We start from the raw sequence: 17,051 nt of genomic DNA, 5'->3' as shown, positions 1-17,051 counted from the left end.
TAGTTACCATTCAGTATGATATAAGACTGTCAGAGGACTAGTTACCATTCAACTCTACAGTATGATATAAGACTGTCAGAGGACTAGTTACCATTCAACACTCTACAGTATGATATAAGACTGTCTCAGAGGACTAGTTACCATTCAGTATGATAGAAGACTGTCTGAGGACTAGTTACCATTCAACTCTACAGTATGATATAAGACTGTCTCAGAGGACTAGTTACCATTCAGTATGATATAAGACTGTCTCAGAGGACTAGTTACCATTCAGTATGATATAAGACTGTCAGACGACTAGTTACCATTCAGTATGATATAAGACTGTCTCAGAGGACTAGTTACCATTCAACACTCTACAGTATGATGTAAGACTGTCTGAGGACTAGTTACCATTCAGTATGATATAAGACTGTCTCAGAGGACTAGTTACCATTCAACACTGCAGTATGATGTAAGACTGTCTGAGGACTAGTTACCATTCAGTATGATATAAGACTGTCTCAGAGGACTAGTTACCATTCAACTCTACAGTATGATATAAGACTGTCAGAGGACTAGTTACCATTCAGTATGATATAAGACTGTCTCTGAGGACTAGTTACCATTCAGTATGATATAAGACTGTCTCAGAGGACTAGTTACCATTCAGTATGATATAAGACTGTCTGAGGACTAGTTACCATTCAACACTCTACAGTATGATAGAAGACTGTCTGAGGACTAGTTACCATTCAACACTCTACAGTATGATATCAGACTGTCTCAGAGGACTAGTTACCATTCAGTATGATAGAAGACTGTCAGACGACTAGTTACCATTCAGTATGATATAAGACTGTCTCTGAGGACTAGTTACCATTCAGTATGATATAAGACTGTCTCAGAGGACTAGTTACCATTCAGTATGATATAAGACTGTCTCAGAGGACTAGTTACCATTCAACACTGCAGTATGATGTAAGACTGTCTGAGGACTAGTTACCATTCAGTATGATATAAGACTGTCTCAGAGGACTAGTTACCATTCAACACTCTACAGTATGATGTAAGACTGTCTGAGGACTAGTTACCATTCAGTATGATAGAAGACTGTATCAGAGGACTAGTTACCATTCAACACTGCAGTATGATGTAAGACTGTCTCAGAGGACTAGTTACCATTCAGTATGATAGAAGACTGTATCAGAGGACTAGTTACCATTCAACACTACAGTATGATATAAGACTGTCTGAGGACTAGTTACCATTCAGTATGATATAAGACTGTCTCAGAGGACTAGTTACCATTTAGTATGATATAAGACTGTCTGAGGACTAGTTACCATTCAACACTCTACAGTATGATATAAGACTGTCTCAGAGGACTAGTTACCATTCAGTATGATAGAAGACTGTCTCAGAGGACTAGTTACCATTCAACACTCTACAGTATGATATCAGACTGTCTCAGAGGACTAGTTACCATTCAACACTCTACAGTATGATAGAAGACTGTCTCAGAGGACTAGTTACCATTCAGTATGATATAAGACTGTCTCAGAGGACTAGTTACCATTCAGTATGATATAAGACTGTCTCAGAGGACTAGTTACCATTCAACACTCTACAGTATGATGTAAGACGGTCTGAGGACTAGTTACCATTCAGTATGATATAAGACTGTCTCAGAGGACTAGTTACCATTCAGTATGATAGAAGACTGTCTCAGAGGACTAGTTACCATTCAGTATGATATCAGACTGTCTGAGAGGACTAGTTACCATTCAGTATGATAGAAGACTGTCTCAGAGGACTAGTTACCATTCAGTATGATAGAAGACTGTCTCAGAGGACTAGTTACCATTCAGTATGATATAAGACTGTCTCTGAGGACTAGTTACCATTCAACACTCTACAGTATGATATAAGACTGTCTCAGAGGACTAGTTACCATTCAGTATGATATAAGACTGTCTCAGAGGACTAGTTACCATTCAGTATGATAGAAGACTGTCTCAGAGGACTAGTTACCATTCAGTATGATATAAGACTGTCTGAGGACTAGTTACCATTCAACACTCTACAGTATGATATAAGACTGTCTCAGAGGACTAGTTACCATTCAGTATGATAGAAGACTGTCTCAGAGGACTAGTTACCATTCAACACTCTACAGTATGATGTAAGACTGTCTGAGGACTAGTTACCATTCAGTATGATAGAAGACTGTCTCAGAGGACTAGTTACCATTCAGTATGATAGAAGACTGTCTCAGAGGACTAGTTACCATTCAGTATGATATAAGACTGTCTCAGAGGACTAGTTACCATTCAGTATGATAGAAGACTGTCTCAGAGGACTAGTTACCATTCAGTATGATATCAGACTGTCTCAGGACTAGTTACCATTCAGTATGATATAAGACTGTCAGAGGACTAGTTACCATTCAGTATGATATAAGACTGTCTCAGAGGACTAGTTACCATTCAGTATGATATAAGACTGTCTCAGAGGACTAGTTACCATTCAGTATGATATAAGACTGTCTCAGAGGACTAGTTACCATTCAGTATGATATAAGACTGTCTCAGAGGACTAGTTACCATTCAGTATGATATAAGACTGTCTCAGAGGACTAGTTACCATTCAGTATGATATAAGACTGTCTCAGAGGACTAGTTACCATTCAGTATGATAGAAGACTGTCTCAGAGGACTAGTTACCATTCAGTATGATAGAAGACTGTCTCAGAGGACTAGTTACCATTCAGTATGATATAGGACTGTCTCAGAGGACTAGTTACCATTCAGTATGATATAAGACTGTCTCAGAGGACTAGTTACCATTCAACACTCTACAGTATGATATCAGACTGTCTCAGAGGACTAGTTACCATTCAGTATGATAGAAGACTGTCTGAGGACTAGTTACCATTCAACACTCTACAGTATGATATCAGACTGTCTCAGAGGACTAGTTACCATTCAACACTCTACAGTATGATATAGGACTGTCTCAGAGGACTAGTTACCATTCAGTATGATATAAGACTGTCTGAGGACTAGTTACCATTCAACACTCTACAGTATGATATAAGACTGTCTCAGAGGACTAGTTACCATTCAGTATGATAGAAGACTGTCTCAGAGGACTAGTTACCATTCAGTATGATATAAGACTGTCTCAGAGGACTAGTTACCATTCAGTATGATAGAAGACTGTCTCAGAGGACTAGTTACCATTCAGTATGATATCAGACTGTCTCAGAGGACTAGTTACCATTCAGTATGATATAAGACTGTCAGAGGACTAGTTACCATTCAGTATGATATAAGACTGTCTCAGAGGACTAGTTACCATTCAGTATGATATAAGACTGTCTCAGAGGACTAGTTACCATTCAGTATGATATAAGACTGTCTCAGAGGACTAGTTACCATTCAGTATGATATAAGACTGTCTCAGAGGACTAGTTACCATTCAGTATGATATAAGACTGTCTCAGAGGACTAGTTACCATTCAGTATGATATAAGACTGTCTCAGAGGACTAGTTACCATTCAGTATGATAGAAGACTGTCTCAGAGGACTAGTTACCATTCAGTATGATAGAAGACTGTCTCAGAGGACTAGTTACCATTCAGTATGATATAGGACTGTCTCAGAGGACTAGTTACCATTCAGTATGATATAAGACTGTCTCAGAGGACTAGTTACCATTCAACACTCTACAGTATGATATCAGACTGTCTCAGAGGACTAGTTACCATTCAGTATGATAGAAGACTGTCTGAGGACTAGTTACCATTCAACACTCTACAGTATGATATCAGACTGTCTCAGAGGACTAGTTACCATTCAACACTCTACAGTATGATATAGGACTGTCTCAGAGGACTAGTTACCATTCAGTATGATATAAGACTGTCTGAGGACTAGTTACCATTCAACACTCTACAGTATGATATAAGACTGTCTCAGAGGACTAGTTACCATTCAGTATGATATAAGACTGTCTCAGAGGACTAGTTACCATTCAGTATGATATAAGACTGTCTCAGAGGACTAGTTACCATTCAGTATGATATAAGACTGTCAGAGGACTAGTTACCATTCAGTATGATATAAGACTGTCTCAGAGGACTAGTTACCATTCAGTATGATATAAGACTGTCTCAGAGGACTAGTTACCATTCAGTATGATATAAGACTGTCAGAGGACTAGTTACCATTCAGTATGATATAAGACTGTCTCAGAGGACTAGTTACCATTCAGTATGATATAAGACTGTCTCAGAGGACTAGTTACCATTCAGTATGATATAAGACTGTCTCAGAGGACTAGTTACCATTCAGTATGATAGAAGACTGTCTCAGAGGACTAGTTACCATTCAGTATGATATAAGACTGTCTGAGGACTAGTTACCATTCAGTATGATATAAGACTGTCTCAGAGGACTAGTTACCATTCAACACTCTACAGTATGATATAGGACTGTCTCAGAGGACTAGTTACCATTCAGTATGATATAAGACTGTCTCAGAGGACTAGTTACCATTCAACACTCTACAGTATGATATCAGACTGTCTCAGAGGACTAGTTACCATTCAGTATGATAGAAGACTGTCTGAGGACTAGTTACCATTCAGTATGATATAAGACTGTCTCAGAGGACTAGTTACCATTCAACACTCTACAGTATGATATCAGACTGTCTCAGAGGACTAGTTACCATTCAGTATGATAGAAGACTGTCTGAGGACTAGTTACCATTCAACACTCTACAGTATGATATCAGACTGTCTCAGAGGACTAGTTACCATTCAACACTCTACAGTATGATATAGGACTGTCTCAGAGGACTAGTTACCATTCAGTATGATATAAGACTGTCTGAGGACTAGTTACCATTCAACACTCTACAGTATGATATAAGACTGTCTCAGAGGACTAGTTACCATTCAGTATGATATAAGACTGTCTGAGGACTAGTTACCATTCAACACTCTACAGTATGATATAAGACTGTCTCAGAGGACTAGTTACCATTCAGTATGATAGAAGACTGTCTCAGAGGACTAGTTACCATTCAGTATGATATAAGACTGTCTCAGAGGACTAGTTACCATTCAGTATGATAGAAGACTGTCTCAGAGGACTAGTTACCATTCAGTATGATATCAGACTGTCTCAGAGGACTAGTTACCATTCAGTATGATATAAGACTGTCAGAGGACTAGTTACCATTCAGTATGATATAAGACTGTCTCAGAGGACTAGTTACCATTCAGTATGATATAAGACTGTCTCAGAGGACTAGTTACCATTCAGTATGATATAAGACTGTCTCAGAGGACTAGTTACCATTCAGTATGATATAAGACTGTCTCAGAGGACTAGTTACCATTCAGTATGATATAAGACTGTCTCAGAGGACTAGTTACCATTCAGTATGGTATAAGACTGTCTCAGAGGACTAGTTACCATTCAGTATGATAGAAGACTGTCTCAGAGGACTAGTTACCATTCAGTATGATAGAAGACTGTCTCAGAGGACTAGTTACCATTCAGTATGATATAGGACTGTCTCAGAGGACTAGTTACCATTCAGTATGATATAAGACTGTCTCAGAGGACTAGTTACCATTCAACACTCTACAGTATGATATCAGACTGTCTCAGAGGAGCTAGTTACCATTCAGTATGATAGAAGACTGTCTGAGGACTAGTTACCATTCAACACTCTACAGTATGATATCAGACTGTCTCAGAGGACTAGTTACCATTCAACACTCTACAGTATGATATAGGACTGTCTCAGAGGACTAGTTACCATTCAGTATGATATAAGACTGTCTGAGGACTAGTTACCATTCAACACTCTACAGTATGATATAAGACTGTCTCAGAGGACTAGTTACCATTCAGTATGATATAAGACTGTCTCAGAGGACTAGTTACCATTCAGTATGATATAAGACTGTCTCAGAGGACTAGTTACCATTCAGTATGATATAAGACTGTCAGAGGACTAGTTACCATTCAGTATGATATAAGACTGTCTCAGAGGACTAGTTACCATTCAACACTCTACAGTATGATATCAGACTGTCTCAGAGGACTAGTTACCATTCAGTATGATAGAAGACTGTCTGAGGACTAGTTACCATTCAGTATGATATAAGACTGTCTCAGAGGACTAGTTACCATTCAACACTCTACAGTATGATATCAGACTGTCTCAGAGGACTAGTTACCATTCAGTATGATAGAAGACTGTCTGAGGACTAGTTACCATTCAACACTCTACAGTATGATATCAGACTGTCTCAGAGGACTAGTTACCATTCAACACTCTACAGTATGATATAGGACTGTCTCAGAGGACTAGTTACCATTCAGTATGATATAAGACTGTCTGAGGACTAGTTACCATTCAACACTCTACAGTATGATATAAGACTGTCTCAGAGGACTAGTTACCATTCAGTATGATATAAGACTGTCTCAGAGGACTAGTTACCATTCAGTATGATATAAGACTGTCTCAGAGGACTAGTTACCATTCAGTATGATATAAGACTGTCTCAGAGGACTAGTTACCATTCAGTATGATATCAGACTGTCTCAGAGGACTAGTTACCATTCAACACTCTACAGTATGATATCAGACTGTCTCAGAGGACTAGTTACCATTCAACACTCTACAGTATGATAGAAGACTGTCTCAGAGGACTAGTTACCATTCAACACTCTACAGTATGATAGAAGACTGTCTCAGAGGACTAGTTACCATTCAACACTCTACAGTATGATATAAGACTGTCTCAGAGGACTAGTTACCATTCAGTATGATATAAGACTGTCTCAGAGGACTAGTTACCATTCAGTATGATAGAAGACTGTCTCAGAGGACTAGTTACCATTCAACACTCTACAGTATGATATCAGACTGTCTCAGAGGACTAGTTACCATTCAACACTCTACAGTATGATAGAAGACTGTCTCAGAGGACTAGTTACCATTCAACACTCTACAGTATGATATAAGACTGTCTCAGAGGACTAGTTACCATTCAGTATGATAGAAGACTGTCTCAGAGGACTAGTTACCATTCAACACTCTACAGTATGATAGAAGACTGTCTCAGAGGACTAGTTACCATTCAACACTCTACAGTATGATAGAAGACTGTCTCAGAGGACTAGTTACCATTCAACACTCTACAGTATGATATCAGACTGTCTCAGAGGACTAGTTACCATTCAACACTCTACAGTATGATAGAAGACTGTCTCAGAGGACTAGTTACCATTCAGTATGATAGAAGACTGTCTCAGAGGACTAGTTACCATTCAGTATGATATAAGACTGTCTGAGAGGACTAGTTACCATTCAGTATGATAGAAGACTGTCTCAGAGGACTAGTTACCATTCAACACTCTACAGTATGATATAAGACTGTCTCAGAGGACTAGTTACCATTCAACACTCTACAGTATGATATCAGACTGTCTCAGAGGACTAGTTACCATTCAGTATGATATAAGACTATCTCAGAGGACTAGTTACCATTCCGTATGATAGAAGACTGTCTCAGAGGACTAGTTACCATTCAGTATGATAGAAGACTGTCTCAGAGGACTAGTTACCATTCAGTATGATATAAGACTGTCTCAGAGGACTAGTTACCATTCAACACTCTACAGTATGATATAGGACTGTCTCAGAGGACTAGTTACCATTCAGTATGATATAAGACTGTCTCAGAGGACTAGTTACCATTCAACACTCTACAGTATGATATCAGACTGTCTCAGAGGACTAGTTACCATTCAGTATGATAGAAGACTGTCTGAGGACTAGTTACCATTCAACACTCTACAGTATGATATCAGACTGTCTCAGAGGACTAGTTACCATTCAACACTCTACAGTATGATATAGGACTGTCTCAGAGGACTAGTTACCATTCAACACTCTACAGTATGATATCAGACTGTCTCAGAGGACTAGTTACCATTCAGTATTATATAAGACTGTCTCAGAGGACTAGTTACCATTCAGTATGATAGAAGACTGTCTGAGGACTAGTTACCATTCAACACTCTACAGTATGATATAGGACTGTCTCAGAGGACTAGTTACCATTCAACACTCTACAGTATGATATCAGACTGTCTGAGGACTAGTTACCATTCAGTATGATATAAGACTATCTCAGAGGACTAGTTACCATTCAGTATTATATAAGACTGTCTCAGAGGACTAGTTACCATTCAGTATGATGTAAGACTGTCTGAGGACTAGTTACCATTCAGTATGATGTAAGACTGTCTGAGGACTAGTTACCATTCAGTATGATGTAAGACTGTCTGAGGACTAGTTACCATTCAGTATGATATAAGACTGTCTCAGAGGACTAGTTACCATTCAGTATGATAGAAGACTGTCTCAGAGGTCTAGTTACCATTCAGTATGATAGAAGACTGTCTCAGAGGTCTAGTTACCATTCAGTATGATAGAAGACTGTCTCAGAGGACTAGTTACCATTCAGTATTATATAAGACTGTCTCAGAGGACTAGTTACCATTCAGTATGATATAAGACTGTCTGAGGACTAGTTACCATTCAGTATGATAGAAGACTGTCTCAGAGGACTAGTTACCATTCAACACTACAGTATGATGTAAGACTGTCTGAGGACTAGTTACCATTCAGTATGATAGAAGACTGTCTCAGAGGACTAGTTACCATTCAACACTACAGTATGATGTAAGACTGTCTGACGACTAGTTACCAGACTGAACAGAGAGTAGAGACCAGGTTATAGACAACCATCAATCAATACTGAACAACGTGTAGCTAATCAATAACTGTATCTCTCTATCAGGCCATCCAGATAGCAGCTATAGACAACGGCCTGGCCTTCCCCTTCAAACACCCTGATGAGTGGAGAGCCTGTAAGTTACTGTTACACACACACACACACACACACACACACACACACACACACACACACCCACCCACCCCCACTGGTCCTGTCCTGTCCCCTATAGACCCGTTCCATTGGGCGTGTCTGCCCCAGGCTAAAGTACCCTTCTCCCAGGAGACCAGAGAGCTGGTGCTGTCCCGTCTGTCAGACATGAACTTCGTCCAGGACCTCTGTGAAGACCTCTACGAAATGTTTATGGTAGATATCCACTGATATTTCTTTCTCTTTCTGTGTGTCTCTTTCTCTCTCTCTATATATATATACCTCTGTCCTGTCTCTCTATCTCACTCACTCCCTCTCTCTCTCTCTGTCTCTCTCTCTATATATATATAACTCTGTCCTGTCTCTCTATCTCACTCCCTCTCTCCAGAGGTGAGAGGTCATAGAATGTCAGTGTGGTACTCTGACACCATCCAACATTACCATGTGACATTTCAAAACCAACCACAACTATTAGCTACGTGGTCAACAGAAACTAACTCTCTCTCTCTCTCTGTCTCCCCCTCGCTTTCTCTCTCTCTCTCTTTCTCTCTCCCCCTTTCTGTCTCCCCCTCGCTGTCTCTCTCTGTTTGTGTTTCAGGCAGATAAAGGTTTTGACAAGACCATGTTTGAAAAGCAGATGTCAGTCATGAGAGGACAGGTGAGTTCTCTTCCTGTTTACCTTTGACCTTGTGGATACATCCCTATAGCACTGGTCTAAACTCTGGTCTAAAGTTCCAATTGTATGTCTTTGATTGTTTCTCTCCCCCCCCCCCCCCCTCTCTCTCTCTCTCCTCCTTTCTCTCCTCTCGCTCTCTCTCTCCTTTCTCTCCTCCCCTCTCTCCTTTCTCTCCTCCCCTCTCTCCTTTCTCTCCTCTCCTCTCTCTCCTCTCCTCCTGTCTCTCCTCTCTAGATCTTAAACCTGAGCCAGGCGTTAAAGGATAATAAAACTCCCATTCAGTTGGTCCAGATGCCCAGAGTCGTGGTGGAGAGACGCCGGACAGGAGGACAGGGGAGGGTGGTAACGTTAGGAACAGCTTTCACCCAGACCTTCCACTGCAAGAGACCTTTCTTCTCTTCCTGGTAGAGGGAGGGAGGACAGGGGAAGGAGGAGGGGAGAGAGGGAGCCTCCTCTGCAACACAATGACCTACCCTCCTGGTAGAGAGAGAGAGAGAGAGAGAAATGAAGAGACTCTCAGAGCATCTTTCCTCCAGAGGGATTGGTTTGGAGTTGGACATCACACGTCTGGGGAAACATCGCAAATGGCTCCCTAGTCCCTTTATAGTGCACTACATTAGGCCATGGTCAATAGGATTAGTGCACCCTAAAGGGACTAGTGTTCCATTTGGGACGTATCCTGAGTGTGTTGAGCTCAGAGGAGAACCCGTCCTAAATGGAACCCTATTCCCTATCCAGTCTTGCACTACGTCTGACCAGAGGCTCCATAGGGGCTAGTGCACTTAGGGGAATATAGTGCTATTTTGGATACACGAACAGGGTCTTCGGGTTCTGCGCTACTGCCAAAATCATTTTAATATAAGCATAAAGAAAAAGGCTTTTTTTTGAAGGAATTAAATCATGTTAAAAACTGGATTAAATACAATGTATGTTGCTTGAATGTAAGTTTACAGTTTATATTTAAATAGAGCAACGTGTCCCCGAGACATTTCAACCAGAGGGAATACTGTTGACAATGTGTCGTCCCAAATAGCACTACTTTTGAGTGGCTTTTTTTGGGATGCGCTCGACGGTAATTTTTCATAGCGATGAATGTATTAATTGATTGACATGTACGTGTAATTTGCTGGTGACAATATGCTCTTGGCTATTATGGGATGGGTGGTGGGTTACACTCGAGGTACGCTGTGCAGTATGATGTCATCAGGCACTGTGCGGGGTGGGGGGGGGGGGACTTCCTGTTTTAAAAACGACAACAATTAGAATCTGCCAAGATGGAGGCTGGGATTCAATCTGATCGCAGGTTACGGACAAATGTTCCAGCGTTCGCGGAGATCCCATTCACAGGAAACGCTACGTATGTCGGCTCAATCAGAAATGTGCCTTTTTAAAAGGCCTCAAAGTCTATAAACCAACCATCAGATTGAATCCCGGCCTGATTCTTCACCCCCAAAAGTGGAACTCCTGGCAGAATTTTATTATTTTGTTGTGATTTGTTGTTGTCTGTAAACAGGAAGTTACCCTGCTATGCTTGATGACGTCATATTGCTGAGTCTTCCGTTAATCTCCCACCAAATGGGCAGGAAAAAAGGAAAAATAAGGACATTCGCACACTTGCTAAACATTTTCTACGTCCCATACAGCACCCTATTCCCTACGTAGTGCACTACTTTTGACCAGGGCCTATAGGGACAAAGTAGTGCACTACTTTTGACCAGGGCCTATAGGGACAAAGTAGTACACTACTTTTGACCAGGGCTTATAGGGACAAAGTAGTGCACTACTTTTGACCAGGGCCTATAGGGACAAAGTAGTGCACTACTTTTGACCAGGGCCTATAGGGACAAAGTAGTACACTACTTTTGACCAGGGCTTATAGGGACAAAGTAGTGCACTACTTTTGACCAGGGCCTATAGGGACAAAGTAGTGCACTACTTTTGACCAGGGCTTATAGGGACAAAGTAGTGCACTACTTATGACCAGGGCCTATAGGGACAAAGTAGTGCACTTTTCTTGGATAAAAGTAGTGAACTATGTAGGGATTAGGATGCCGTTGGTGACACAGTCACCAACGGCATCCTGGGTTTTTCATAAGTTTTTCATAATTTATGCATCCTGAACTTTCTATTCCTGCTGTATAATGAATGTAAAGGTAGAATTGTATTTTTTTTAAATGTTGGAAACAATAAATGTACATTTGGGATTGGTTAAATGTGAACCCCTTCTCTTCATTGATTTATGTAATGTTCACTATGGTCGTGTTCCAATACCCAGACTTACCTTCTAAATAGTAGCCATTTTGGGTATACAACAATAGGTTATATAGTACGTGACATTTCTAAAATGGAGTATGCTTTTAATGCCAGGATGCAGGAGTCCATACTCATTGGGTATGCTTTTAATGCCAGGATGCAGGAGTCCATACTCAATCGGTATGCGTTTAATGCCAGGAGTCCATACTCATTGGGTATGCGTTTAATGCCAGGAGTCCATACTCATTGGGTATGCTTTTAATGCCAGGAGTCCATACTCATTGGGTATGCTTTTAATGCCAGGAGTCCATACTCATTGGGTATGCTTTTAATGCCAGGATGCAGGAGTCCATACTCATTGGGTATGCTTTTAATGCCAGGAGTCCATACTCATTGGGTATGCTTTTAATGCCAGGAGTCCATACTCAATCGGTATGCGTTTAATGCCAGGAGTCCATACTCATTGGGTATGCGTTTAATGCCAGGAGTCCATACTCATTGGGTATGCTTTTAATGCCAGGAGTCCATACTCAATGGGTATGCGTTTAATGCCAGGAGTCCATACTCAATGGGTATGCTTTTAATGCCAGGAGTCCATACTCATTGGGTATGCTTTTAATGCCAGGAGTCCATACTCATTGGGTATGCTTTTAATGCCAGGATGCAGGAGTCCATACTCATTGGGTATGATTTTAATCCCAGGAGTCCATACTCATTGGGTATGCTATTAATGCCAGGAGTCCATACTCATTGGGTATGCTTTTAATGCCAGGAGTCCATACTCATTGGGTATGCTTTTAATGCCAGGATGCAGGAGTCCATACTCATTGGGTATGATTTTAATGCCAGGAGTCCATACTCAATGGGTATGCTTTTAATGCCAGGAGTCCATACTCATTGGGTATGCTTTTAATGCCAGGAGTCCATACTCATTGGGTATGCGTTTAATGCCAGGAGTCCATACTCATTGGGTATGCTTTTAATGCCAGGAGTCCATACTCAATCGGTATGCTTTTAATGCCAGGAGTCCATACTCATTGGGTATGCTTTTAATGCCAGGAGTCCATACTCATTGGGTATGCTTTTAATGCCAGGAGTCCATACTCATTGGGTATGCTTTTAATGCCAGGAGTCCATACTCATTGGGTATGCTTTTAATGCCAGGAGTCCATACTCAATGGGTATGCTTTTAATGCCAGGAGTCCATACTCATTGGGTATGCTTTTAATACCAGGAGTCCATACTCATTGGGTATGCTTTTAATGCCAGGAGTCCATACTCATTGGGTATGCGTTTAATGCCAGGAGTCCATACTCATTGGGTATGCTTTTAATACCAGGAGTCCATACTCGATGGGTATGCTTTTAATGCCAGGAGTCCATACTCAATGGGTATGCTTTTAATGCCAGGAGTCCATACTCATTGGGTATGCTTTTAATACCAGGAGTCCATACTCATTGGGTATGCTTTTAATGCCAGGAGTCCATACTCATTGGGTATGCGTTTAATGCCAGGAGTCCATACTCATTGGGTATGCTTTTAATGCCAGGAGTCCATACTCAATGGGTATGCTTTTAATACCAGGAGTCCATACTCATTGGGTATGCTTTTAATGTCAGGAGTCCATACTCAATGGGTATGCTTTTAATGCCAGGAGTTCATACTCATTGGGTATGCGTATAATGCCAGGATGCAGGTGGCCATAATTGTATAAACTGCTTTAATTTTGCTGGACCCCAGAATTAGTATCTGCTGCCTTGGCAGGAACTAATGGGGATCCATAATAAATAAAAATAAAAATACTGTATATAACACTATGCATATAGCAATATGAATATGTAGATTTATGTTGTCGCTTGGTGTCTTTCCAATATACACCGAGTGGACAAAACATTATGAACACCTGCTCTTTCCATCGCATAGACTGACCAGATGAAAGCTATGATCCCCTATTGACGTCACCTGTTAAATCCACCTCAAATCAGTGTAGATGAAGGTGAGGAGGAGGGTTAAAGAAGGGATTTTTAAGCCTTGACACATGGATTGTGTATGTGTGCCATTCAGAGGGTGAACGGGCAAGACAAAATATTTGCCTTTGAACGGGGTATCGTAGTAGGTGCCAGGCGCACCGGTTTGGGTGTATCAAGAACTGCATCGCTGCTGGGTTTTTCACGCTCAACAGTTTCAACTCAATATTAGGAAGGTGTTCTCATTTTTAAATGTTTTTACATTTTATTTCACCTTTATTTAACCAGGTAGGCCAGTTGAGAACAAGTTCTCTGCGACCTGGCCAAGATAAAGCAAAGCAGTGCGACACAAACAACAACACAGAGTTACACATAAACAAACGTACAGTCAATAACACCATAGTATTAATGTGTCGTACACTCCGTGTGGAGTCGTAGAAAAACAAAAGAACACATAGAACACATAGAACACAAAGAACACATAGAACACAAAGAACAAATAGAACACAAAGAACACATAGAACACAAAGAACACATAGAACACAAAGAACACATAGAACACAAAGAACACATAGAACACAAAGAACACATAGAACACAAAGAACACATAGAACACAAAGAACACATAGAACACAAAGAACACATAGAACACATAGAACACAAAGAACACATAGAACACAAAGAACACATAGAACACAAAGAACACATAGAACACAAAGAACACATAGAACACAAAGAACACATAGAACACAAAGAACACATAGAACACAAAGAACACATAGAACACATAGAACACAAAGAACACATAGAACACAAAGAACACATAGAACACAAAGAACACATAGAACACAAAGAACACATAGAACACATAGAACACAAAGAACACATAGAACACAAAGAACACATAGAACACAAAGAACACATAGAACACATAGAACACTCCCCAGCACTCTATAGAATAATATGAATATTTAATCTATAAAGTGCCCCTTCCATGGTCGTTGTGCATGTACAGTGAGCTCCAAACGTATTGGGACAGTGGCTATGATGTTGATTTGGCTCTGTACTCCAGCATTTTGATACAATGACTGAGCTTAAAGTGAAGAGAGCGAGAGAGAGAGAGAGAGAGACAGAGGTGAAGGTTTGAAGGGTGAGAGAAGCAGTGAGGTCAGAGGTGAGAGGATGTGACACGGATGAGGGTTTGACCCCAAGTCACCCTGAGCCATACCTCCAGGTCATAACAGTTTTGTATTTTCATTTAACCCTTTATTTAACGAGGCAAGTCGGTTTAAGAACAAATTCTTATTAACAATGACAGCCTACCCTTGGCAAAAGCATTGGGCAAATTGTGCGTTGCCCTATGGGACTCACAAATCACCTCCGGTTGTGATACAGCCTGGAATCGAACCAGGGTCTGTAGTGACGCCTCTAGCACTGAGATGCAGTGCCTTAGACCGCTGCGCCACGTCTATTTGAGAGTATTTTCATCGTTTGGAAATGAAAGCACTTTATGTATCCTGTACCCCCCCCACTTTAAGGTGTCAGAAGTATTCTGACCAATTCACTTATAGTGTTTTAAAGTAGTCAAAAGTTTAGTATTTGGTCCCATATTCCTAGAACACAAAATCACTACATCACCCTTGTGATCACAAATTGGTTGGATGCAAGTGCCGTTTGTTTTGTTGGCTTCAGACCGTGTTGAGCCCATGTAACAGTATACGTTTAGTCCGTCCCCTCGCCCCGACACGGGTGCGAACCAGGGACCCTCTGCACACATCAACAACTGACACCCACGAAGCATCGTTACCCATCGCTCCACAAAAGCCGCTGCCCTTGCAGAGCAAGGGGAAACCCTACTTCAAGTCTCAGAGCGAGTGACGTAACCGATTGAAACGCTATTAGCGCGCACCACCGCTAACTAGCTAGCCATTTCACATCCGTCACACCCAGAACAGGAAAGGAATAGCAAACGATGCGCTGTGTAACTCGGTAGTGACTTCCATTGTCCAAGTAAGAACAACAACGTGTCTGAACAACGTCCACAATCGTGTGGATGATACCGTGGTTACCGACAATCACCAATAACGACGAGTGAGAAAGTCACAGATGCACAAACATCATACCCACAAGAAAATCCCAACCTCCACTGTTATTGGTGATGGTGAAAGGTTTAGTGTGTTTTTTGGGGGGACATGATTGTTGTGAAATCTGCAACTTTCTCACTCGTCATTATTAACAATTCATTCATGATTATCCGTAACCATGGTAGCATCAACACCAATGTAGAAGGGCTCAGAAACATATTATATTCCTTCCACACAACAACAAGTGACCACAAAATGACAATACATCATTTACCATTCACCTCCACTGGGCACAAAGTCATCTGAAACAACCAAAACAAACTGCCAAACAGTATAAAGAACATGTTGTAGAGTCACAAGCTTGATGTAGTCACTTGCTTGTTGACATAACACAACATTGTGGAAGAATTATGGGATTTGAAAAAGCAACCCAAAGGTCACCACCACTTGGTTGAGGCGTGATGCTGGTTGATGCGTGATGCTGGTTGAAGCGTGATGCTGGTTGAGGCGTGATGCTGGAGAATATGTAACCACTCTCAAATTCACAGGAACTGATCATCTACATTCACAGACAGAACTATGGATACAGGAACTGATCATCTACATTCACAGACAGAACTATGGATACAGGAACTGATCATCTACATTCACAGACAGAACTATGGATACAGGAACTGATCATATAGATTCACAGACAGAACTATGGATACAGGAACTGATCATATAGATTCACAGACAGAACTATGGATACAGGAACTGATCATATAGATTCACAGACAGAACTATGGATACAGGAACTGATCATATAGATTCACAGACAGAACTATGGATACAGGAACTGATCATATAGATTCACAGACAGAACTATGGATGCAGGAACTGATCATCTAGATTCACAGACAGAACAATGGAAACAGGAACTGACCATCTAGATTCACAGACAGAACTATGGATACAGGAAGTAAACATCTAGATTCACAGACAGAACTATGGATACAGGAACTGATCATCTAGATTCACAGACAGAACTATGGATGCAAGACCTGATCATCTAGATTCACAGACAGAACTATGGAAACAGGAACTGATTAACAGACAGAACTAACAG

The 17,051-nt window shown here is 40.8% G+C and overlaps 1 protein-coding gene across 2 annotated transcripts in view; it reads left to right on the top strand.

The window, feature by feature from the left end:
- The window catches only part of pi4k2b (phosphatidylinositol 4-kinase type 2 beta), a 46,856-nt gene extending 34,998 nt beyond the window's left edge, over positions 1 to 11,858 (top strand). For both annotated transcript variants that reach the window (XM_071408329.1, XM_071408328.1), the window contains 4 exons: positions 8,880 to 8,949; positions 9,046 to 9,179; positions 9,562 to 9,621; positions 9,874 to 11,858. In XM_071408329.1, coding sequence (XP_071264430.1) covers positions 8,880 to 8,949; positions 9,046 to 9,179; positions 9,562 to 9,621; positions 9,874 to 10,047 — 438 coding nt within the window. In that variant the 3' untranslated portion in view covers positions 10,048 to 11,858. The remainder of the gene's footprint in view (positions 1 to 8,879; positions 8,950 to 9,045; positions 9,180 to 9,561; positions 9,622 to 9,873) is intronic.
- The last annotated feature ends 5,193 nt before the right edge of the window (positions 11,859 to 17,051 follow it).

This window comes from Salvelinus alpinus, chromosome 6, assembly GCF_045679555.1.
Source record: "Salvelinus alpinus chromosome 6, SLU_Salpinus.1, whole genome shotgun sequence".
Taxonomy (NCBI): Eukaryota; Metazoa; Chordata; class Actinopteri; order Salmoniformes; family Salmonidae; genus Salvelinus; species Salvelinus alpinus.
Note: the sequence above shows the minus strand (reverse complement) of the source record. Positions and strands in the feature narration are given on the sequence as shown.